Genomic DNA, 26,030 nt, shown 5'->3' on the forward strand with positions numbered 1-26,030 from the left:
TAGAGTTCTAGAGTTTTATAAAAAGCATTGCTACTATGCATATATTTCTATCAAATGGAAGAGTTATTAAAAGATAGAAATACAGTATTCATTTATAGAAAGTGGTTAAAAGGAAATAAAAGTTGTACTCATTGCTGGGAATGTTATAGGATATCAGGCAGTAAATCTTACTAATAATTTATAAATGGATTCAATAGATTTTGTGCATAACTTGTACATTTCACCTAGGTGGTTAAGCCTGGATAATGGAGCAAGGTAAGCCTGAAACATCGCGGGAGGCACAAATGACAGAACTGAAGCTGTCCTGCTTTCGGCGCATCATGAGAAGGCAGGGTTCTTTAGAAAAGACAATCATGCTGGAAGAATAGAAGGCAGCAGGAAAAGAGGAAGTCCAAATATGGAGTGACTTCATGAAAGAAGCCACAGGTCTGTGTCTACAGGAGCTGAGCAGAGCTGTTGAGGACAGGACACTGTGGACATCACTCAGTCACAGGGCTGCCAGGAGTGAGAGCTGACTAAACGGCACCTAACAACAAATAGAGCCTTGATTTGATCATAGGATTCTTGGAGGTGTTGGATAACTTGATAGCGAGTGGGTCCTTTATATAAATACTAGAGGCTCAGTGCATGAAATTCATGCCTGGGTGCAGTCCCTAGGCCTGGCCAGCATTCGAAGCACAAGCATCTGAAGTGGAAGGGCGGGTCCCAGCTGACCTCTGGGCCCCCCGCTTGTCCCCTCTGCCTGAGTGATGGCACTCAAGTCCCCATGCGGAGATGCAGTGAGCGTGGCCAGATGCCGTGGGCCGGGGTGCAGCGTGGGCCTCTGGGCCACCCAGCAGTGCCACACAGAAGCCAGATGGGCAGTGTGCTCTCACCCAGCCGGCCTCGCAGACTGGCTCCTGTGCGAACCCATGGGGGGCCCAACCGGCCCCTGCGGTCCCAGTGGCTGCGGCCCAGCTCACTCAGAAGAGGCCGTATGGGTGCAGGGCAGCCTCCTCATGAGCACCTGGCACCTAAGTGCGGGGACTTCCTTGGCTCGCGAGCCCTGGTGTCCCAGGAGAGGGTAGCAGGAGGTGTGAGAGCGAGCTTGGTGGACACCCCGCATTCTCACTGCACCTCCATTGCAGCCCATGCCCAGGCAATGTGGGAGGTTGGCCATCGCCACCCACCCCCTGTTCCCCAGCACAGCCCAGGGCCTGGCCCTGATCGGGCAAGCAGGGCCTGCCAGCAGCTGGTTGCCGTCTACAGGACAATTGGCAGGGCGATTGGGCTCCCGCTCACACCTGCCTTGGCCTGGCACTGCCTGCTCACCTGCTGCGGTGCCGCTCTCATCAGGGCCCATCCGGGCCAGCGGCACCTCCACTGCTGCCCACTGCCAGCACCGTGTCGCTGATGCCCGCCATGTTCCACACCGCCCCCTGGTGGTCAGCACACGTCATAGTGAGCGGTTGAAATCCTGGTTGAACAATTTGCATATTAGGCTTTTATTATATAGGACTAGTGGCCTGGTGCATGAATTTGTGCACATGGAAAGGAAATTAATTAGAAGAAATATTTTAATATCATTATTCGCCCTTTTGCTATAATAGAAGTGTCAACCAAATTCACGATCGACAATGACAGATGGAAACACACATGTGTGATTGACGCCAGCAAGAGCTTTATATGTATTGCGCATGCGCTAGTCAACTTAGCCTTTTATAGATATAGAATAAATTTGCTTAATTAGACCTGCTTTCTTTCTGATGTAGCTAAACTTTTTCCAGCCCAGTGAAGCACCCCAACTTCTCTTTCAGGTAATTGTCAGCAACACAGCAGCAAATATCAGCATGAAGCGGATTATTAGTGTAGATCACACAGGGAGAACAAAGGGTAAAATGTTTAACTGCAGCAGCGTTTGACTATATTCTGCGCAGTGAGAAAACCTGAAGCCATTTTCAAGGTCCACCATTTCTTCTTTTCAGTCAAGTCAAGTTTCTAAGTTTTCTAAGTCTCCATTTTCCAGCTAATGGAAAGAAAATAGGATTCCACCGAGTCTCCTATCTACCTACTCCAGGACTTCTGTGAGGATCAAAGGAGATGAGGCATGGGAAAACGCATCACAGACATTTGGTTAAAGTGTAAATGTTTCCACCTGGCTATAAAGCAAGTCGTGTTCCTGGGCTGAAGAAACTGCAAGGAGGCTAGTCGCTAGAGAGAGGAAGCCAGGTGTTGCCACATGACGTCATTCCCTTAGCGTATTAGCCTTTTACATGTATACTAGTAGACTCTCAAACATCATCCTTCCTTTCCAGTTCTTCCCTTGTTTTATTCCATATCACCCTCTTACCATGCTCTGTGTCTGTTGGATGGCTGTGGTTCTTCTCTATTGGGCTCTGGACACGTCTGTCTATGGAATTCTCCTGACTGTTGGTACTAAACTTGGAAGACTGTAATTTGTTTCCTCTTTTAACAAAACCCTCTCTTTTTTTCCCATTTCCCAGCAGATGTATGGAGTGATCCCTCGTTTCAGACCGACCCGGATTTGCCTCCTGGCTGGAAAAGAGTCAGTGACATCGCTGGGACCTATTACTGGCACATACCAACAGGAACGACGCAGTGGGAACGCCCTGTCTCCATCCCAGCGGACCTTCAGGGATCTAGGAAAGGCTCGCTTAGTTCTGTAACGCCATCTCCCACCCCAGAGAACGAGGTAAAACGGAGTCTCTTTGTAACAACTTAGTAGAGTGGATGTAACTGGTGATTTCGCTTTATACTCATTGCTTCTGCCCCAACAGGTCATCGAGGTAAGCTTTTTGATTATCATGCATGTTGCATTTGAAACCTCAGTAATGCTACCTCTTAGTAAATAGTGTTAATACCATCTTTCAGGAATGTTTTCATTCTTTAATGGCTTTTGATCTCTTGAAACACTCTTTTAGGTACACAAAGTAAGACGGGCTGATTAATGAGAAGTGGTTAAGATTCCCCAGGGCTCCCAGAGGCAATATTTTACTCTGTAGGTGCCATTGCGTGGTGCTGACTCCATAAAATATTTACACACAGAAGAACGTCTCTTGGCCAGACGTCTTATAATTACTGCATATCTTATTATCCTTGGGTTCATTTGATTGCATGGAGAGGATGTCAGTAAGAATAACCCTTGAGAGCCCTTAAATGCTTAATTTCTATTTTAAAAACAGGATGTTTATTTAGCCAAAGTGACCTGATTTTAGAAATAATGAGCAGCATAAATTTTTGCTATCCCTGAGGAAGAAATCTGAATGTTTAAACAAAGAATTGAGGCATTAAAAAAATTCCATTGTGGTATTTATTAATATAAAGAGTATTTCTTCACTCTGTGAATCCTGATAATGAAATAGTCAAGAGAATTACATTTGGGAAAGGTCACAATTAAATAATGGCTTTTTCTTTCTTTCTTTCTTTCTTTTTTTTAAGAAAAGTGGTTTGATCACTGACACCGAGACATGTTTGCTTTTCTCTGACCACAATCTTGTTTTTTAAATAACCCATTTTCTTTTACTTCGGGGACATGGATGGCATTTGAACTGCATCTCTTACCTGCAAAGCTCCTCCATATATTTGCAACTATTATCACCCTTCCTGTAGGAAACAAGAAAGAGATCTTGTTTTCTACGTCTTTGATTATTTACTTGCTCTTCTCTGGGAGGCAGTAAAACCTACCTTCCCACCACATCCTGCTGTTACCGAGCCACGTAGGATTTTGTTGTTTATCCCTGGTCGATTTTGATAACATTTCATTGAAGCTTCATATTTCTGCTCCCTGAGCAAATTCCACTCAGTCAGTTATTCATCTTGTGTTAGGTGCACTGGGGGGTAAAGATGAACAAACACAGCCCTGATGCTCAAAGAGCTTGGCATGGAGTCTTCCTATCCCAGAAATGCTTCTTGGCATTTCTCCCTGGACCACGGAGTGGCCTCCCAGAATCGGAGCCAGTTCTCACTGAGGCACGGATATCCTCTCTCTTCCTTACCCAGACACCTTTGCTCTTGGCACCTCTGTTAGAGTCTTTCTCCATTCCAAGGCTTCGTTCCCCGATTGCGACCCTTCAATCATCCTCACCAATGAGAAGTGCCCGATAGCCAGACAATGCCAGGGTGGGAAGGGGCCATTTGACACCAGTATCCATACATCGGACACAGGGAAACTGAGGCACAGAGAGGTCAGTGACCAGCAGCAGTACTGGGTGTAGAACTTGGACTTCCTAAATCCTCCTGAATTACAGGCCCGAGTGCTTCTCACTCCTCTCCCTTGGCTTTGGGGGTTCAGCCTGCTCTGCTTTCGCATGGACCCAGAGGGGAGGAGATTAGAGTATCTTTGAGTTCCCATTTGTGTCCAGTAACTCCCTTGTCCTCTGTATGTGGGAGAAATAAAATCCTGCTAAAGCTTGCCTCCTGGGGCCAGGATGTGGGTGTGGTGGTGTCCAGGAGGGCACCCCACGATTTCTGTGTCTCGGATTTTTATTTCTTCAGTGACTATAGTAGACTTTCATTCCTTGTTCTGGGAAGAGTGCAGCACAGGTGGGCAGCTGGCCCCAGGGGCCAGTGTCAGGTAGCGAGTCCACCTCTCACCCCTGAGCCTTTTTCTGATGCCCACTTTTGCCTCTTCTTCCCCTTGTCCATGCCTGCTTCTTTCTTCCCATCCGCGGGTTGGGAGTCCCTTCCCCTGGCCCTCCCTCCCCCCTCCAAGAGTACAGGTTTTCCCTCACACCCCCATGGCTCAGCCTCTGCTGCTATTTATGACTTACTGTGGCTTTCAGGATATTTCATGGACGTCATTTCATTTGTTCCTTCAAGACTCTGCGTGTGGCAGGGAAGACCGCCATCACGTTCCCTATGTAAGAGCAGAGGTAGCTGAGGCTCACTTACTGGAGTAGGCGGACAGCTGGTGTTGGGGTGGGCGTTCATCTGGTCCTCCGGCCCCAGGGCCTGTGCTCTGCCCAGGACTGAGTAAATTTGCCCTTCACTGTTGGTTCCATTCCTCTCTTCTGTTGCTAACCAAGCCCTTGTTTTTTACAAAGTCTCATCCTTCCAAAGAACTTTGCTAATAATGGATGTGTAGTTTTTGAAGTTTCAGAGGGAGGGTGACTCCTATCCAGCATTTTCATAGGCCAATGGGATAGGTGTTCTTCAGACCAACCTTTCCATAGTTTGCTTCATGCATGTTTTTCCTGGACATGATAAGGCCACCCATTATGTCAAAGAACCAAGTAGACTTAAAAGCCAATAAATTAAAAGGAGGCATATGTAACACTTTAAACAATAAAGGATTAAAAAAATAAATAAAATAAAAGCCAATGAGTTAAAATCATAGGGGCAGAGGTAGAGAGAACAAGTGGAGTACCGGGGGAAAGACCCAGCCTGTCACATACCCAGGGCGTGCAGATGCCGCAACGGATATTAAATCAGAGGCAATAAGGGTGATTGCGTGTTTACAGGGCCAGGCTCAGGCCCTATCTTCTTACTCCTCATAAAGCCCTATGCACCTGGCACTAGAGTTGTCACTCCCCTTTCACATTTGACAGCCCTGAGACACAGGGAGGGGCAGAAGCTTGCTCAAGATCACACACCTGGCCCCCAGTAGAGTTGAGCTCGAATGAAGGTCCCCCTCGTCCCAAGCTTCACTACACTGTATGTGAGGGTCTTGGGGAGCCTGGAATCTCTTCCCCTCCCCCAAACGAGGGCTGTGTCATATGCAGAACCTTCTAGAAAATGACTTTCTCCTGATAACATTACCTCAGGTCCTAATAACAGTTAAAGAGACATGATTATTTCTCTGACACCATTTCTTTGATCCCTAAGTAGACTGTATTTCAGCTAATTTGGAAACATGAGACAAAGTGTTAAGGGAGAGAAGAAACTTGTAAGATGTTGTGCTGGAAATGCATATTTTATTCAGCTTTTCTCTGAGCTGGCTTTTTAGAAAAGAGTGAGTGCCAGATCTGTTGACTAAGCCTCACAAAAGTTTAGGACTGACGGCTTCCTTGCAGTTTGACGATTTTACATATCACGTTCCAGAGCTGACTGGAGAAGTGTTAAGCACAGCGGATAACGTTTCCTCTGCACGTGCCAGCAGTATTTTCGAACGTCTATAAACTGGCCAGGAAGCTTTTGCTGCTGAAATTTGGCCCGTGATCATCTCCCCCCAGTCTGTTGACTTGTTCCAAATTACTTAGATGTTGACTTTTAGAAGAGGGAGCCACACAAAATATTTCTATGGATAACTAATAGCCATTAGGCAAGTCTTCCTTACACTCTTTCCAACCCGAAGGTGCTTCCCAGTTCCTTAAGCAGAGAGAATGGAGGAGAAAGTAGGGTTTTGTTTGAGTTGTGGAATTGCTTTCCAAGAACTCAGAAGAGAAATACGGAAGAAGAAAGCTCTCCATGGGCAAGGTTAGAGAACTGAATTCCTTTAGTGGGCTCATCCTCACACAGCGTCTGCTGTGTGGTCATGAAGGTGCCATGCTCCAGACGCTGGGTCAGTCCCCTGGCCACACTGTCTCTGAGGAGCTAAGGCCCCAGGGCTGTCCGAGAACCAGGAATGGAGCACAATCACCATAATCAGGGTCAGAAGCGCTGACCCTGGGCAAGGTCAGGACAGGCACCGGGAGAATGTGTCCCCAGCTGTAACTCTAAGGCCAGACCATCACTCGCTGTGCTGCCCAAGAGATGATCAACCGGGCCATCATCGCTCATGGAAGACGGTCTCTGTTCTTCCTTACTACCCTGTCTCCCTGTCTTCGTGCTGTGACTTTGCCCCCCACCTGCCTTTTCTTCTTTGGCTTTCTCTTTTGCCAGGGTCCAACCCCAGCGGGTCCAGGGGTCCCCAAAGGTGTGGACGGAGTCGGCGAAGAAGGAATGACATGGAGACGGAGTTCAGTTGATCAGCAGCCTAGCCAGGATCTCCAGCCAGGATCTCCAGCCAAGTTCTGGTCTGGATCTCCAGAGAGGTTCTCCTTAGGATCTCCAGCCAGGTTCTGTGTCCATGTTCTCTTGCTAGGTTCTCCAGGTTCTCCAGCCAGGTTCTGTAGCCATGTTCCCTCGCTAGGTTCTCCAGCCAGGTTCTGTCCAGGTTCTCCAGCCAGGTTCAGTCACCAGGTTCTAGTCAGGTTCTCTTGCCAATTTCTGTAGTCAGGTTCAGTCCAGGATCTTTTGCCATGTTCTCTCGCTAGGTTCTGTCTCTAGGTTCTGAGGCCAGTTTCTGTCCAGGATCTTTTGCCATGTTCTCTCCAGCGAAGTTCTTCTGTCTCTAGAGAACGTTCTGTGTAGGTTCTGTGCCTCCTGGTTCTGTCTTCTTAGTTCTGTCTCCTGCTGTCTTGTTACATCTGTATTTATACCAGTTGATTCAATCCTATCAATCTCTATTACAAAGGTTAGGGCGTTTCTTATCTCCATTCCAGGGAGTAAAGATTATGTAGCTTAAGCATGATTGTTCGTAGTTAAAGTGATTAATTACCCGCCTGGCACTTAGTTGAGGGTTTTATCCCCTCCCTAACTTCAGGGGAAAATCCCTACCTGGGGAAACAATCTTTCTCGGAGAGGTGACCTTGGTTAAAACACACAGCGCTAAGGGGAGCAAACATATTAAGAACAGTATGCTATATACGCCAGGTCCCTTGAAACATATGCTGTGTAGATGTTTCTTTCCTGCAGCGACTGTGTCAAGCAGCAAGGATGGACCGGCTTCCGGCAAATTCCCCCTTTTTTATTTTTTAAATGATCACGCGTGCAAATCAGTGGCCACCTCTCAGATTGGGCCATTTAAATCTCGGAAGAAGAGTGGCAAACAATGATAGTGAGCATAGCTATAAACATAGTGGATGGAGCGCAGAAGGAGCCCCATTCCTGTAGAAGGTTGACAGCCTCTTCAGTCAAGGGATTTCAGCTGTCCTCAAGTTGTTGGTTTGATTGTCTTTGTTGGTCTGGCTAGCAGGCGGCATCACTGGCGACAGGCTTCCCGAAGCGTCAGCAAGTTGAAGGGCTGCATCAAAGGGTCCATCAAGGCCGTGGTTGATGGTGGTGTCGATGTCCGAGGAGGAGTAAGCTGTGCCCTCTGGATCCAGCTGATATGGAAAATGGAGGGTAGTAGAAAAAGAAGAGAAAGCAAAAGAAGTACAAGGCATGGAAGTGTTTAGAAAAAAGAGGGAGAAGAAAGGGAAGAAGGCAGCATCCTGACACAGCCCTTTCCTTCAGCTTCCCCTTTCCCTGTGGTCCCAGGTAGAAATGGGAAACAAGTCCTGTTGCAGTGAGAGGGCAGCTGCTGTCAGCCAGTCTCTGTCTTTACCTGGGTCCCGATCTGAGCTGGGCATGGGAAGCAGGAAGCAGCCATGGGGACAGGAGACCTTCCTCAGAAGGGGCGAGTGTTCAAGCCCCTGCACCATTGGGGAGGGGGGTCTGTGCCCCACCTTTGTTGCACCCCAAGTTTTCTCCTACTGGCCCCCGACTGTGCCGGTCTTAGGTTGCCCCACCCTGTGGAGTCTTACCCGTCGTTGACTACCAGCCATCTCTGGGCCAAGTAGAGTGATGTGAGGTTCAGTTTTGTCTCCTTGATAGCCTATGTCCCTCTGGCCTCCATGCCCAGCAACTGCCTTGGGATCCCCTTGCCTGCTGGCGGGGCCCCGGCATTGATCACATATCTTGGGGAACCCAGGTTTCTTCTCCAGGGAGGGCCCAGCTCACGCTATTGGATGAGCGACAGATCCATGGTACCAGCCACCATGAGGCTTCAACCTCAGCATGAACAGAGAGCTCAGGCAACAGCTATGGGCAATTGGATTGTAAGAAGAAGGTCCCTCTTGACACAAGGGTAAGAGGGGCCAATACAGGACAAAGGAGAGTCCCGGAACAGGGCTTTCTCAGCCCAGGATGTCAGGCTCTTGGCACAAGACAACTCCATGTATGGGGCATATACCAAGCATCCCTAGTCACGGCATAAAAGGGAGGTGCCCTTCCTGGAACAGTAGGGTAGGGAGATTCTAGAAGAGGCTGTGTTCAGGAAAGAAGGAGAAAGGCCAAAGAACCAGCAAACAAGTAGTTAGATTTTAAAAAAAAGGAAAAAGGAAAGGAGATGTGGGTCAAAGCTGGGACATGTGGAAAGACAAAAAGGAGGCACATGTGATCCTCCCAATGGACAGATTGTTCCAGCTCAGGGATGCACATCTGCTGCAGACGGGCACTGGTCAGGTGTGCTATGGTGAGGCAGAGATGGAGGGCGGTGAGACATAAGGTCGGACTAGACGGTCTGGAATCCACACAGGTGAGTCTGCGTCCTGTGGAAATATACAAGCATATCCTCTCCCCCAGGTTAAAAGTACATCAGGTCCCTTCCAGGCTCCTGTAAGCAAGTCTCTCCATTTGACGAGGGCTTTAGGTTTAGTTAGATCAGGGTTCCAATGCCTGTACATTGGGGAATTTCCCTCAGAATCTACATTTAGTATATTAATTACAAATTGAGCATGTTGTAGAACATGATGAGGAGAGGAATATTTAAACTCATTTTCTTGTAATTTTTTAATTTGTGTTTTTAAAGTTTGGTGAGCCCTTTCTATTATTGCTTGGCCTTGAGGATAAAAAAATAAAAAGGGGGGAATTTGCCGGGAGCCGGTCGATCCTTGCTGTTTCAAAGGACCTGGTATATGTGGCATATTGTTTTTAATATGTTTGCTCACCTTCTTGGCACTATGTGTTTTAACCAAGGTCTCTGAGAAAGGTTGTTTCCCCAAGTAGGGATTTTCCCCTGAAGTTAGGGAGGGAATAAAACCTCTTAACTAAGTGCCAGGTGGGTAATTAATCACTTTAACTACGAACAATCATGCTTAAGCTACATAATCTTTACTCCCTGGAATGGAGATAAGAAACGCCCTAACCTTTGAAATAGAGATTGATAGGATTGGAATCAACTGGTATAAATACAGATGTAACAAGTCAGAACTTAGAGACAGAACTTAGAACACAGAACTTAGAACACAGAACTTAGAACACAGAACTAGAGAGACAGAACCTAGGCACAGAACCTACACAGAACGTTCTCTAAAGACAGAAGAACTTCGCTGGAGAGAACATGGCAAAAGATCCTGGACAGAAACTGGCTACAGAACTTGGTTGGAGAACCTAGCCAGAACCTGGCTGAAGAACCTGGCTACGGAATCTGGTGACCGAACCTGGCTGGGGAACCTGGGGAACCTGGCTGGAGAACCTAGCGAGGGAACATGGCCACAGAACCTGGCTGGAGAACCTGGAGAACCTGGCTGGAGAACCTAGCAAGACAACATGGACACAGAACCTGGCTGGAGATCCTAACCAGAACTTCACTGGAGATCCTGACCAGAACTTGGCTAGAGATCCTGGCTAGGCTGCTGATCAACTGAACGCTGTCTCCGTGTCATTCCTTCTTCGCCGACTCCGTCCGCACCTTTGGGGACCCCTGGACCCGCTGGGGCTGGACCCCAGCACTCTTTGCCTCTTCTCTCCTTTCATATCTCACTCCCACCATCTAGACTACAGGCTGGGGTGGCTGCAGACTTCCTGTAGTACCAAAGAATCTCTGTTGGGTTGTTTTATTTTTTAAAAAATGTATTAGCTGCCCTAGCTGGTTTGACTCAGTGGAAAGAGCGCCGGCCTACGGACTAAAGGGTTCCAGGTTCGATTCTCAGGTTGCGGGCTCGATCCCCAGTAGGGGGGCGTGCAGGAGGCAGCCGAACAATGGTTCTCTCTCATCATTGATGTTTCTCTCTCTCTTTCCCTCTCCCTTCCTCTCTAAAATCAATAAAAATATATTTAAAAAAATTAAAAAAAATGTGTTAGCTACAATATTGTATTCTCTTCCCTTAATTAAAAAAAAATTAGATGAATAGACTATGTGGTTCTGAAAATTTAAAACAAATTGCTGTTGAATTCCATTGTCCTTAATTTAAAGAAAAAGAAATTATGGTCACTTATTGAAGAGAGAAAAAAGTTTTTAATGACTATTTTTAAATACAGAAGGGGAAAAAAGGCCTTTGACCTAATTGTAACATAAAATGTCAGTTTCTATTTTTCCTTACTTGATTTTTGTGTGAAAGGGTTTCTTGAGTAGTACCCATGTTATTTTAAGTTTGTGGGGGTTTTTTTGCAAAGTCACTGTATAAGACCTTTGTTTATTTAAATCTGTAAAGGGTGATTGTTGGAGGCTTGCCAGCTGACTCATGTCTTCGTAGTGTGAGAGCTAGATTCATGTAGTTTTAGGACTATAATCTACTTTTACTTTACAGGGACCCTTTCGTCCAAAGAGTAAATACATAAAACATTTTTAAACACACCTACAGAGAACTTCTTATTGAATGCTGAAGGTTTTTCTAAATACTTGTTTTTAAAAAATACTCTTCGTTCACCCTCCCCAGTCCCAACAGAGTATCTCTTAAGTATACGTAGCAATTTCAGATTTCTTTTGTCAGACATACACCCTTTTAAGAAAAAATTTCTCTGCAAAAATACAATTATCTTAATCTTCCTAATTCATGTTCTGATATCCTCTTTCAAATTTGACTTAAGTGAAAACCAAAAATTGCTCACATGTAAACAAGGATGATGATGTGGACCTAAATAAAACTAGTTTCCTTTTGAAAAAAAGAAATTTTAGCTTAAAATTTTATTTTCTACTCGATACCCCTACAACAGTGACTCTAAACCTTTTTTGGTCTCTGGCCCCTCTGGAAATATAAGAAAAATTGGGGATCATCTCCCCGGGAAAACACACATGTACAAGAGCCTACCCATGCCAGGGGCTCCCTGGTTCCCTCAGTGAACCCCTAGAGACCCTCCTGCATTATTCATTTCCTCCTCAGTGAAAGCTGAACCCGGCTTTGGGGGATGGAGCAGGAGAGAGGTAACGGACTGGCAGCATTCATACTCTTTTATTCAATAAAAAGAGAGTATTTTAAAAAATAAATACAGTGGCCCAAGTTCTAATTTGTTCTGAAAAGCTGCAGTTCAGGTGCCTAGTCCACAAAGAAAGCAGCAAAGACACCACGCGTGCGCGAGAGTTCGCGGATCTAAGTTTGCAGTGGCTTTGCCCTTGCAGAGTCCGACAGAGTTAGAGAAGTGCGTCTCTCAGCACTCGGGATATTGGAACTTGGCTCCTTCTGCTTTGAGTGGTTTTAAAAAATTGTATTAATGTTGTGAGCAAAAGGTATGGGCGGTGTTTGCTTCTCCTTGTCAAAGGACTGTAGTTGACGTTTCCATTGTTGATTTATTATCTGAGAAAAGAGATCTGCCCACCGAGTCAATGCAACAAACTCATAAGGATGTTCCTGGGCCTGATTAATATTCTTTCCCCGAATCTTAGATGAAAAATATTTGAATAGTCACTCAATCTAGTGGGGGTGGGGGTGGGGGTGGGGAGGAATTTCCGAACTAGAAGTTTTTGTTTAAATTCAAAGGTCTATTTTAAGAGTTCTTCCAACAAGGCAAGCCTTCCTGCTTTGTTCTGTGATTATGTGTAGTGATCAAATATTAACTTGTGAAGAGGCTTGCGTGTCCAAGAAGCAGAGCTGTCTATGGATTAGAGCAGCGGTTCTCAGCCTGTGGGTCGCGACCCCTTTGGCGGTCGAATGACCCTTTCACAGGGGTCGCCTAAGACCATCCTGCATATCAGATATTTACATTATGATTCATAACAGTAGCAACATTACAGTTATGAAGTAGCAACGAAAATAATTTTATGGTTGGGTCACAACATGAGGAACTGTATTTAAAGGGCCAGAAGGTTGAGAACCACTGGATTAGAGGAATTTACGTTCCTTGTTCAGGGCTGAATCTCAGCAAGATGGTGATGTCAGACCGTTCCTTACTAACTCTTTCCCATTCATGGTCCTTTTATTTTTCTTCTTTTAAATGAAAATAATTTGACCCCTCAGCTTTTTAGGCCCTTGGCCATGGTCATTCCTCAGTTTCCAAACCAGCACACTGACAAGTGCACCCCTACCTGAGACAACAGCTTTGTGTGGTTCATGGGAAAGAAAATGGTCCCAATGGGGTTAGCTGTGCTGGGGATTTAATATTTGGAAGCATTTTGTTTGCTTGTATGGCCACATTGAGCAAACCAGTTCGCTGCCTGCTAATTATGTTCAGGCATGTGTTTTGGGAAGGTGCCCTCTCTTTCCTCCTGCCTAGTCTTTGGATGCTAACCTAGATCTAGGGAGAGTGAGCTAGCAAGTGGCTGTTAGAGTGAATTTGTTCCCTAACTCATCCTGTGAATATCAATGCTAACAACAGTGTCTTGTGTCTTTTTTTTTTTTCCTTTCCTTTTTTCTTTTCTTTCTTTTTTTTTAATCAATGTGCTTTTTTTCCTGTGTGAATAATTATATGTCTAGAAACAGCCATGGAGTGATTTTGCTGTTCTGAATGGGGGGAAGATTAATAGTGACATTTGGAAGGCAAGTATATTGTCAGCTTTTAGATCATTTACGATGTTGTCCTTTGTGCATGGCTGTGGCTGCACCTTTCTCTTCTCTGCGAGCATCATGCATTCGGCAGGGACGGAGTGATGGGGCTTCTTGCTAGGGTCGCCCAGCTCACACACACGTGGCCCTTTTTTGAAGTCTCCCCTTGCGAATGACTTCAGGCTGATTGCCCCGGCTGCCTGCTGTCTGTGAGCACCACCTTGCACGGAGCCAGCACCCAGCAGCCCTTGCATGCCTCCTTCCGCCTAAGCTCACGTGCACTCTGCCTCCGGCGGGAGGACTCTCCTCTCTCATGACATTTGCAGCCATGTCACGGGCCCTCCCCCGTTCTCCCCTAACGGGCACCTGTTTTCTTCTAGGATCTGCACGCAGCCACAGTTAATCCGGACCCCAGTCTCAAAGAGTTTGAAGGAGCAACACTGCGCTATGCATCTTTGAAACTCAGGTAGGGCATTGGGACACCCAGCTGTGACGTGTGGCTTTTGCCACCAGAGTTTGCAATAGAATTCTCAGTCCCATTTTCTGTTTGTTTATTTGTTGTTTGTTTTTTCTAGAAACGCCCCTCATGCTGATGACGACGATTCTTGTAGTATCAACAGCGACCCAGAAGCGAAGGTTGGTAAAAACGTGCTTTCAGCAACTAGGTTATAGGATCACCTCAAAGTAATGACTTTGGATAATGGCCCAGTTTTTACAAACCGTCAGCCCAGAGCCACTTATTAAGTAATTATCCCTCGATGCGCTGTCTTTTCTAATCTCCCCAACACTTAAAGTAAATCCCTAGTCCAAGTCAGCTTTGGGAGGATTTCTGTGATCATCGCGACTCGGCCTGTCTCTCAGCACATCGGTTTTTTGCACAGCGTGGCAAGTGGAAATGACTGTTTGGATGGGCTTCAGAAGCCTTTACAGCAGCGGTTCTCAACCTTCCTAACGCCGCGACCCTTTCATACAGTTCCTCATGTTGTGGTGACCCCCAACCATAAAATTATTTTCGTTGCTACTTCATCACTGTAATTTTGCTACTGTTATGAATCGTCATGTAAATATCTGATATGCAGGATGTATTTTCATTGTTACAAAGTGAACATAATTAAAGCACAGTGATTAATCACAAAAACAATATGTAATTATATATGTGTTTTCCGATGGCCTCAGGCGATCCCTGTGAAAGGGTCGTTCGACCCCCAAAGGAGTCTCGACCCACGGGTTGAGAACCGCTGCTCTAAAGGTAAACCCGGTTCTGCCTTGCAGGTGGTCTGAGACCCCTCGCGCCGCCTCCTCCAGGGTGGCCTCACACCTGTGCAGGGCGAGGCCTCTTTGCCGTCCCTGTCACCAGCGCAGGCATGCTTTATGATGGAAAGTGAGAGTGAACTTTTGCTTTTGGCCTTCTGGTGGGGTACCCGAGGGCCAGCCTTACGGGCTTGGTGTCATGCAGTTGTACAGGGCCCTGTGCTGTGAATCAGAGTCCCAGGCCTGGGGTTTAATTCAATGCAGTCGCCACCTTGGAATTCTTAATCATTTCATCTCTGACTTTGTGTGGTAGTGAGTCCCGTGGGGCAATGGCGTGTGCACCAGGGGTGGGAGCCTTAGCGTGTGCACAGCCCTGCCACCTCCCTACACCAGACTCTGCCAGACGTCCCTACCCCTGCCCCCACCCAGCCACCTCTGTTGCCTTCCACCCCCGTAGGAGTCTAGGAGTGAGCATGGGGAGCGTTGGTGTTGGGAACATCAGGTCCACGGTGTCTCGGGAAGGGTCAAAGCAGTGGCCTGCCCGGCCCAGGGTGGCAGCACCGCAGGTATTTAGTGGTGACTCTGGTGGGTGAAGCCTGCCTACTCTCATTCTAGGGACCTAGCATGTCCTGGCGCAGATGTTGCAGTAAACTTGAGGGACACCTGTCTGCTTTGGGTTGGGGGTTGGGGGAGTGAGTCCATGGACAAGGGGGATTCCAGGCTCAGTTTCCCCACCTCTGGCCAGGGTGCAGTGTAGCGGTCCAGCAGCTGGTGGGAGGGGGAACCCAGAAGATGATGGTCTGTGGGGGTGGGCAGGGCCCCTGGGGCCTGGGATGGTCTATACCAGCTGTGGGCAAACTACGGCCCGTTTGAAATGAATAAAACTAAAAAAAAAAAAAGACCGTACCCTTTTATGTAATGATGTTTGCTTTAAATTTGTATTAGTTCACACAAACACTCCATCCATGCTTTTGTTCCGGCCCTCCGGTCCAGTTTAAGAACCCATTGTGGCCCTCGAGTCAAAAAGTTTGCCCACCCCTGGTCTACACTCACCCTGCCAGTATCCCCATGCCCGAGGGAGCGTGACATTAAATAACAAGCTAAAAACACCGTAAGTCAAGAGAGAGAATGCAAAAGTGAGAAGTTTCATGTTTTAATACTTTTACAGCATTTTTTTCCTGCTCTTTTGAACAAGGGGGCCCTAATTTTCGTTTTGCATTTTTCATTTTCATTTGCAAATGATGAAGCTGGTTCTAGATATATTTTCTGAATCGCAAAGCAGATCTGTGTCTGTGAATAAAACAGGAAGCAGGCTCCCTTAGTAGCAGCTACACCTTGCAGGCTCAGGGCCTCCACTCCTTTGCCGGAAACGGCCGAAGCACCGTGGCCTCGGTAAGACACGCAGGGTTCGTGTTGGTGACTGCACTGCTCCCCGTCTGCCCGGCTTCATTCCAAGCACAGCCTGACCGCACGAAGGCCGCTCGGAGCCTGCGGTGCCCGGAACAAGTCCTTGGCCTGCCGCTAGCATGCTGGCCTTTAAAGATAAATTTCGTGGCAAGGAAGGGCTGCAGTGTAACAGGAAGGTGGGATGTGAATAACTTGCTTTGCTACCAGGCGTCGTTATACAGGGCCCATCAGCACAGGCTGGAGGAGGAGGGGTGAGTGGCAGCGGTATCTCCACTCTTTTTATTTTTAACCTTTACCTGAGAATATGGTTTAGTGGTTTTAGAGGGGGGGGGGGGGCATTGATGTGAGAGAGAAACATTGGTTGGCTGCCTCCCACATGCACCCCAACTGGGGATCGAAGGAACCTACAACCTAGGTACATGCCCTGACCCAGAATCGAACCCACAGTGCTTTGGTGTACGGGATGGTGCTCCAACCAACCTTGCCACCCGGCCAGGGCTCTTACTCCACCCTCAAGGGCTGGGGCAGCGAGGGCCCTAAAGCTACCGTGGGAAACTGACAAGCGAGGGCTCAGAGGGTGGTGCCTGAAACGGGGAGGGAACTGGTATCAGGAACGGAGGCCTGGCTGAAATACCACCGAAGTTGGCGCTTTCCCTTTTCCCCTCCGAGGTGCTTTGCTTATGGAGCTCTTATCTGCCACCTTTCTGTGGCCAGCAGGTCCGTTCCCACACCCGCTGTGAGTGTGTCCGTGCTGGTACGGAGGCCAGCTTCGTGGTCAGGTGCTGCAGTTGGGCTCCGTTCTAAACAAGAAAGTACATGTACTGTGTTATTTACTGTACATCCTACTTCGTTCCACAAAAGATACGAGAAGACTGCCAAAACCGGTTTGGCTCAGTGGATAGAGCGTCAGCCTGCGGACTGAAGGGTCCCAGGTTCGATTCCGGTCAAGGGCATGTACCTGGGTTGCGGGCATATCCCCAGTAGGAGGTGTGCAGGAGGCAGCTGATCGATGTTTCTCTATCATCGATGTTTCTAACTCTCTATCTCTCTCCCTTCCTCTCTGTAAAAAATCAATAAAATATATTAAAAAAAAAAAAGATATGAGAAGACTTATGAGAAGGAATGTTGTCTTTAAGAGGCGCAGAAAAGATAAGGGCGTTATCAGTGCGTCCGTCTGTTTACGTTGAAGGTGAATGACACGAACCTTTAAGGGCAGCTCAGGATCTTGGAGGGACTTCGGCAAAGTGCACTCTCTTCTGACTACCCACCCACCCTGGGCCTGAAGGTCCCGGGCTATAGAAAGTCACTGTTGCTGTTGACACCCCCAAGCATAGAGGGATGGGAAAAGGGTTTCTGAACCCCACTTTATACGAATCACACTGTGCAGTGTGCAAAAGCACCCCAATTTCTTGTGGAATGTGATGGTTTTTCTAGTACCTCGTCCTAAAATCACTGTAATCATGAATCTTGATTGAGGGCTAACTTTTTGCCAGGCATGACCCTAAAGACTTTATTTTCATTGACTCTCATCCTCATAAAAATTTAGGGGCCAAGTACCGTTGTCCCCATGTTGCAGATGGGGAAACCGAGGCCTGGGAAGTTCACCAGCAAATCAGTAGTGGAGTCAGGATTGGCGCCCAGGCCATCGGGCTCCAGCGCCCTGCCCACTAGACTGTCTGGAGGAAAGTCTCACTGGGAGCTTCATTTAGGTGCCCCCAGCAAACACTGTGATCGTGTCCTCCACAAATGCCAAGCACTTAGAGACAGTGAGAAATTGGGGTATTTCACAGCATTCGTCACTGGAAAGAAAGGACAAACTCCCAAGCAAAACTCATTCTCTGTAAACGGTGGGGGATGGTGGACCTGCTTGCGGGTCTCACTTGGGGCCGAGATGAACTCTGGACTCTAGAAGTGCAGCGGGTGTGGCGTTTTTCAGCCCCCTCCTCAGTAGTATCGTATCCGTCGGTCTTACGATAAGGGTGGGCCCACAGCAGGAGGAAGCGGGGGTTGGAATGGAGGTAGTCTGCATCGCTGGTGATGGGCACAGGTACACACTTTGGGGCCATCGCTTACTCCCTTTGCAGACACTGAGCTGTTGTCCGATGTGCTTCTCCTCGGGGTGCGTGGTCACGTGGTCACGCCGCCCATTCATGGAATCGGGCCAAGGGAAGGCCTGTGGAGAAGGCCGAGATGTTCTCCCAGAATTACAGCTATTTCAAAATCCAACAGCCCTAATGCATTTGCATTTTACACATTTTGAAGAAGCCAGTGAGTTTAGAACTGACTTTAATGAAGCTACTTTGGAAACCCCACTCCCACCCCCCCATAAGCAGAAAGTATCTTGTCTTTAAAAGAAAAAACATTTAATTTCATGTACCGTGAAATTCTAAGTGTAGTCCCTGAGGAGTGGTTCCTTAAAAAGTTATTATAGAAAGTTTCTTCCTTACTCCCTACATGAGACCACACGCCAAAAAGATAAAACTCGTTTTCAGGCGGTCGGGATGTGGACACTTCCCAGTCCTCTGAGTCTGGGCGTCCTGATCATGGTTAGTTCAGCGAGACCTGTAAACAGCAACAGCAACTCAGAATGCCTGTCCGTCTCCCCACCCCCGCCCTCCACCCAGAGAGCAAAGTGTTTTTATAACTCTGGAAATGTTTCTCGAGCCTGATTTTTATACAGTAAGTCCTTTTGTAGTTGTTAGCAATAGGTGTTTGTGTATAATTCTGAGCTCTTTGTTTTCACTTTAACAAAAATTGAGATTTATAAGAATTGCAGAGATTGAGTTCCCATCTACCCTTCACCTAGCTTTCCCTAATAACCTCTTCATAATCATGGCACGACCGTCAAAACTGAGAAGTTGCTATTAACTAAACTTTATCCACATTTCCCTCCCCACCCCACTCATGTCCTTCTGTCCCAGGGCCCAGTCCAGGATGCTACACTGCATATAGTGAGCTCTTTAAAAATGGCTTCACACAGTCTTTTCTACGATCCTCAGTTCACCGTTCTGCGTTCCATTCTAATGTCCCCTGGGATTGATAGTGCCAGAGTTCGTCTAGGCACCCACTGGCCATAGGAGCAATTTCCAGTGCTACAGAGCAGAGCTACGATTTCATAAAAATAGGTGGCCTTTTCCTTTCTTTTAAATTATTGCTTTGGTGTCGGTTGCTAAAACTGATATTACCAGGTCAAAGGCCATCAGCTCATGGCTTCATCAGCTCACTGCCCACTCTGCTCCAGGCTGTGTCATTTTTATTTATTTGTCTTTGTTTTATTGCATGTGAGCTACTGCCCCCTTTTTTCAAATTTCCTTTTCTTAAATCATCATCGAGACAGGACATTTCTTAGGAAACTCTTTGTGTTTCTGTCTATTCTTGGCTATCTCTTTCTTATTTTTCTATGCATTTTTTAGATCGAAAATTTTATTGTGGGACAATCTTAGATTTATAGAAAACTTGCAAAGATAGCGCAGTATTCTCCTTTATCCATCACCTAATTTCCCCTAATGTCTGTCTTACGTGACCCTAGTACAGGTGTCAAAACTCAGACATTAACTTTGGTACAAAGCTAAATGCTTTATTCTGATTTTGACCAGTTTTTCTTCTAATGTCTTTTTTTTCTGTTCCATGATCTAATTCAGTATACCACACTGTGCTTCATCCCTATGCATTTTAAAATGCAAAACTTTATTATTAGAACCTTAAATATTTTTTGTAATCACTTTTATCTCTCTGTTTATTCTGTGGCACTTTGCCATGTGAAACTTTTTTTAAAATTTTTGTATCTTCAAACCTTTTTGCCTCTCATGCTTCTGTTACCAAGAAGGCAAGCCCTTGCCATAGTTGGGTGGTTTGGTAGCTTGTGTTTCTAAATTCACATTATTTTATGGTCTCTCCCCTGTAGCATCCTACTTTAAATACCTTAAAATACAAATTGAGCTCTGTGACACTTTCCATGTCTCCTGGCACGTGGCACATTGCTGGCCACACACTTGATTCAGATTACCAACGCAAAAATAAAATTTTATCATTAAGTTGCAGAAAACTTAATGCTTTGAAAAATATGCACCAGTTTCTTGAAGTTCTTTTCCCATCCTTGTGTCACTCTGCTGGGACTTCTGTAAAGGAGATGTTCTGCCACCTTGTGGACAATATTGAAAATTACATCTTTAAAGACATGGGCAAAAGCTACATTTCACTGGGAACCATTGGATTGCTTAGAAGGGAAAGTGACTATAGAGATGACCTAACGGGCCTCCTTTACAGGTGAAACAAGTGAGTCCCAGAAAGTTTGAGTAAATAAGCCCCAGGGTCACACAATTAGTAGTGGAGACGGCATTCATTCAAAAGTGGGTCTCCTGGGCCTCCCACCACCCATCCTATTGTCGGCTTCCGGTGAAGAGCATTATTCTCAGGATATTTGTGAGGAGGGGGTTTTTAGAGCTGCACTTCAGTGGTCTTAATATTCAATATAATAAAGAGCTAATATGCAAATAGTCGTCACGCCCTCATGCTGTCACACCATAATGGCTCAGACACTCAACACTGGGGAAAGAAGCATGGGGACCAGCCAAGCACAAATGAGCTCGCAAGAGAGGAATGGGGACCAGCCAGGCTGCTGCCTGGGAGAGTGACAAGCCGCCCGACCCGTGGTCCTGGGCACCTGCAGCTGCGGCCCAGGAGAAGCCACCTGCCCATAGTCCCCTGTGGCTGCAGCCAGCCCGGGTCCTGGGTGCCTGTGGCCGGCCAGAGGGAGGGAATCCTGGGTCCCGGGTGCAGGGCGAGGCAGAGGCGGTTAGGGGCAATCAGGCCAGCAGGGGAGCAGTTAGGGGCAATCAGGCCGGTAGGGGAGCAGTTAGGGGCGATCCGGCAGGCAGGCGGGCAGGCAGAGGTGGTTAGGGGCAATCAGGCAGGCAAAGGGGTTAGGGGCGATCAGGCAGGCAGGCAGGCGAGCAGTTAGGAGCCAGCAGTCCCGGATTGTGAGAGGCAGTTGGACATTCCTCTCTTGCGAGCTCTTTTGTGCCTGGCTGGTCCCCATTCCTCTCTCATGAGGGGTCCCGGATTGGAGAAGGTGCAGGCCGGGCTGAGGGACAGTCCCCCCCCCCCCACACACACACACGAATTTCGTGCACTGGGCCTCTAGTCCATAATAAAGGAGCTGGGTAAGGAAGGTTGTATTATCCCAAGCATTACACTCTCTGGGTTTCCACTGCTTCCTCTGTGAAATGAATGTGTCATCATCTCAGAAGCCACTTCTGGTTCTGAGCAATTTGAAGGTTCCAAGTGGGATGCAGCAGTTCTGATCCTTGGCACCTGGCGATGAAACGGCTCAGCCTGATCGCTCATCAGATCGGGAGAAGAGAAGGAAAGACAGAGTATGCCCTGGAGCACTCTCCTGGCCTGGAGACAGGTGGCTGGCGCAGGTACCTACCTGCGTTCAGTTTTCTGCAAACACAAGGCATTGGGCTTACCTCCCCCACATTACAGATGACATCATTTGTATTCTCGCACAGCTGGTACCTGGTGGAACTGGGACTCAAACTCAGATGCATTTCACAACAAAGTCCAAGAAAGCGCCGTGCCCACCCACTCCCAGTCATTGCTTCCCTGAGCTTTAAGGTCAGGTTGGCTGCCTGGGAGTTCGGGTGGAGGTTGCAGAGATGTTGGAGGCTGGTGCAGTGAGGGAACTGGAGCATCACCACGGGAGAACAGACTCCCCCTTTCTTTTCACCGTCACCAAGCTCACATGGCTCGTCCTTTGCAGTTGCTTTGCGAGTGTTCTGTACATGTTGACTCATCCTGGAGCTCTGGGGGAGGACACGGAACTACGTTTCTATTAAGCACTCAGGTGCTGCTGGTGCGGCTGGTCTACTAAACCATGTGTTGAAACCTGCAAATGAGGCATCGTTTCCATGCCTCTTCCGCCGGGAAGCAGTCATAGCCCGTCTACACCGACCTTCCAGTTCTTTTGTGGCCATTTGCAATCAGTTCTCAGCTGCTTGTGGATTTTTTTTATCCAGACCCTGGATTTGGTGAAAGCCCTGCTTTTCTCCTTACTCTCATTGTAACCTGCCCCAGGTGGAGAGAAAGGGGAAGGAGATGATACAAATCAGTTGGTCAGTAGGTTTGATAGAGGAACTTGCTGAAATGAATGGTGAATGAGCATGAGATTCGAATGTTTTCATCTGTGAGCTTTGTCTGTGCCCTCCCCGGGTTCCTCTTAGCATAGATTTTCAGGAAGTAATGATATTAGGGGCTACTGACTTGATTAGCACTAATAGATAAACAGGAAGGGGTAGGGAGTATCTTCTCTCATTCAGATTTATTTCTGGTCTCTGTAGCAAATTCATTATCATTACTTAGCATTTATATGGGATTTTATGTCAGCATGTAGTTCTTATAATTGATTTTTATTCATGTGGCACAGGTTTGTTTACTTCAGAGACCCTGATCTGTGTGAGAAGTTTGGAGTTGATTTCTGTTGTAGATTCATTAATAGCATCAGCAGCATTTATGGATTGCCTAATGCCAAAGGAGAGGCTGCATGGTGTAATGGTTAAGAGCTTGGACTCTGGACCCAGACTGCATGGGTTCAAAGCCAGGCTCTACTACTTACCATCTGGGTAAATTACCCAGCCTTGGGCAAGTTCCTTAGCCTCTCTACCTCAGTTTCCCCATCTGGAGTGAGGGTAATAATAGTGTCTACCTCACAGGGCTACTCCAAACAGTGAGCGAGTTGATATATTGTAAACATAAGATATATGTCATGAGCTTTGACACAATAAGCATTCTTTATGCATTAGCCATGATCATTATTCCTATTACAGAGGGGACTAGATATGTCCCCTGCTTCTAGGGGCAGACAGCAAATAGGCACATTCAGTGCATTGTGCTCAGTACTGAGCTGTGATGTCAGGAGTGGGGCGTCTCCCCTGGCTGTGAGGGGTGAATCATGTGCTTTCCCAGGAGATGGTGCCTAAGCAGATGAGTGTACTTGCATTGCAATAGGAATTAGCAATTCTCCCCGTTTCTGTGAGTGTAAGTGCAGATTTTTAAATAATGTTATATGTAAATGTGTGTTCATTTTCAGCAAGTGCTTTTAGAGCAGATCTGTTAAGATAAGGCACATCCTTACTTGTCCAACACTGTAGGTCACATTGTTTTGTTATCTAGTCCTATATACTGTGTGACACCAAAACAACCATGGTCTAAAGCAGGGGTCCTCAAACTTTTTAAACAGGGGGCCAGTTCACTGTCCCTCAGACCGTTGGAGCGCCGGACTATAGTTTAAAAAAAAAATATGAACAAATTCCTATGCACACTGCACATATCTTATTTTGAAGTAAAAAAACAAAACGGGAACAAATACAATATTTGTTTTTGCATGTGGCCCACGGGCCGTAGTTTGAGGACCCCTGGTAAAGCAACTGCCTGTTTTGCTCATGATTCTGTGGACTGGAGAAGGGTTCCGCAGTGCAGTTCCTCTCTGAGCCACAAGGGGACGGCTGGGCCTGGAGGATCCACTTCCAGGAGGCTTCCTCACCCCTGTGGCTGGCAGCTCAGTGCTCTCAGGGGTCTCTCTCTCTTCACTTGGGGTCTCACCCTCCAGGGCCTGTCCCTGTGGCCTCGGCTTCTCGCAGTGCTGGTCTCTGGGTGGGCAGGTGTCCTTCTCATGCAGAAGCAGGAAGCTGAAGCCACCAGGTGAGACGAGGCTGGTCCTGGACACGGCACCACATCACTCCTGTGGGTCAGAGAGGCCACAGGCCAGACCGACCCTGGAGACATGGGTCCATCTCTTGAGGGCCAGTGGCAAGGTCACATTGCAGAGAGCACGTGGGATGGGAGGCTTCTGGTGGCCGCCTTTGGGACATGCAACCTGTGACAGATGTCATTCCCACCTTTCAGTCAGTCAACGAAAATGTCCGTAGTGAAGAGCATGATTACTGACACGATGGCATCAAGAAACCAAGGCACAGGGCCAGGGACGCGCATACTGCATCCTGGAAGAATGCGGGCCGTCCTCCTGTGCGTGGCGTTCAGGTTGACGTTCACAAAGAGGAAGTCAGGACCATCCCATCAGGCCTGAGGAGGGGTGGGAGGCGAGCAGAGAGGCCACGTGACCTGCCCAAGAGCACAGGCTGGTCTCAGAAGAGCAGGACCCCAGCCCGGCTTCCTGACCCGGGCCAGCGTGGCTTCCACCGGGCAGAGCCCCTTGGACACTGAGCCACTCATTGGCCCCGGGTGATCATTTGTCGCCCAGCGAGAGGACAGCTTCTGTGTCTGTACAACTGTTTTCCTCCCTGTATTTGCTAACACAGCCCAACATGATGCTATGCTCCCGGCAGGACCACGGCTCCCTTTCCCTTATGAACTTCTGGTCCCTGAATGAGCAGTCGAGGAATTGGCAGCGTGTGAGCCCCCGAGTTTTGAAGGGCGCTCTTGAAACGAGCTGCATTGCTATCCAACGGTTGGCAGCTGCGCCCTGTGGTGGCAGATGCCTGAAGAGGCTAATGAGGGAAGGCAGTCTCCCCTCTGACCCTGAAGGAAGGCGGTGGGAACAGGTGAGGGGGTGAGCAGCTGCCAGCAGCCACAGCGGAGACGGGCATCCCGAGGAGCGGGAGCCTGGCCCCGCAGGACCCTGGCAGGGAGTTCTGGGCCACACATGAGCTGAGCGGCCTCAGGCAGAAGCAGCAGGTAATCCCTCTATCTGGGCTGGGTCCTCCAGGAAGGGCCAGCTGGTCAAGACTTGGGGCCTGAAGCTGGGGTTCCCAGGCTGCCTGGAACATTATCAGTAGATATTCAGCCTTGTTCTCTTGGGGCTGTTGACTGAGAACTTAATTCCAGCACCAGGATCTCGGGAGTCATGCAAACATGTCTTATTTCTTTGCAGTTAAGAAAATTTGTAGTGAAATGATGGTTCCTCCTACAGGACTGTTGGCATAGTCCCAATGCTGAGCCATCTTAGCTAAGCCACACCGTCCCCTCGCCCCGGGGACTCCTGTCTAAAAATCTCATCAACGTGTGAAGCCACAAAGATCAGAGCCTGCATTCTCCTCCTAGCTCTGCCGCTCATCGGGAGACCGTTTCAGAGTCAGGCTTCCGTATTTTCTGTCTCTGAACGGACACCGAGGGTGACAGCTCTCGACGCATGTCTGCAATGGATTCAGCCAGCCATTCACTTAGCACATTGTTATTCAACAGTGATTACATGCAAGGCGGTCGGACACTGATCACACCGGGAAGGGGAGCAAAGGAAAGTAATGGTTTGAGGACAGCAGTTACAACATAACTGGAATCGCAGGAGGAAAAGCAGTCACCTCCAGCTATCCGTGGAATTTCAGTTGCTTCGAGTTGAAGAGTGTTTAAGATCAGTTCTCGAAGCAACGTCGCTAACCGTTTAATTGAAAACTTAACTGTCGGTTAGTGGGTGAATAGATTGAATGGATCAAGATGTTCAGTGACACACATCTTCCTGTCCTGCTGCCGGGGCTGGAAGCCCAGTCTGGCCTTAGCTTCCAGAGTCCTGGTTGAAAAGGGTTGGACCGCCCTAATCAGTTTGGCTCAATGGATAGAGCATTGGCCTTCGGACTCAGGGGTCCCGGGTTCGATTCCTGTCAAGGGCATGTATCTTGGTTGCAGGCACATCCTCAGTAGGGAGTGTGCAGGAGGCAGCTGATCGATGTTTCTCTCATGGATGTTTCTAACTCTCTATCCCTCTCCCTTCCTCTCTGTAAAAAATAAATTAAAAAAAAAAAAAAAGAACAGAAAAGGGTTGGGCCTTACTCCCAGAGGCTTCATACTAGCTTTTAAAAAAAATACTGCAAAGTTCTTTCTAAATAATAATTGACTTTAAAGTTGCCCATTTTGTAGGAAACTGTCAATTGCCACTTCTCCCCAGTGTTTGCAGTGATTTTCAGAGAAAGAATGGCCTAA

General features: G+C 47.7%; 1 protein-coding gene across 1 annotated transcript in view; it reads left to right on the forward strand.

The window, feature by feature from the left end:
* The window catches only part of APBB2 (amyloid beta precursor protein binding family B member 2), a 328,097-nt gene that overhangs the window by 226,453 nt on the left and 75,614 nt on the right, over positions 1 to 26,030 (forward strand). The window contains exons 6-9 of the mRNA XM_081092795.1: positions 2,484 to 2,692; positions 13,371 to 13,433; positions 13,820 to 13,905; positions 14,015 to 14,075. Of these exons, the coding sequence (XP_080948921.1) occupies positions 2,484 to 2,692; positions 13,371 to 13,433; positions 13,820 to 13,905; positions 14,015 to 14,075 (419 nt within the window). The remainder of the gene's footprint in view (positions 1 to 2,483; positions 2,693 to 13,370; positions 13,434 to 13,819; positions 13,906 to 14,014; positions 14,076 to 26,030) is intronic.

This window comes from Myotis nattereri, assembly GCF_964212035.1.
Source record: "Myotis nattereri genome assembly, chromosome: 1".
Lineage (NCBI taxonomy): Eukaryota > Metazoa > Chordata > Mammalia > Chiroptera > Vespertilionidae > Myotis > Myotis nattereri.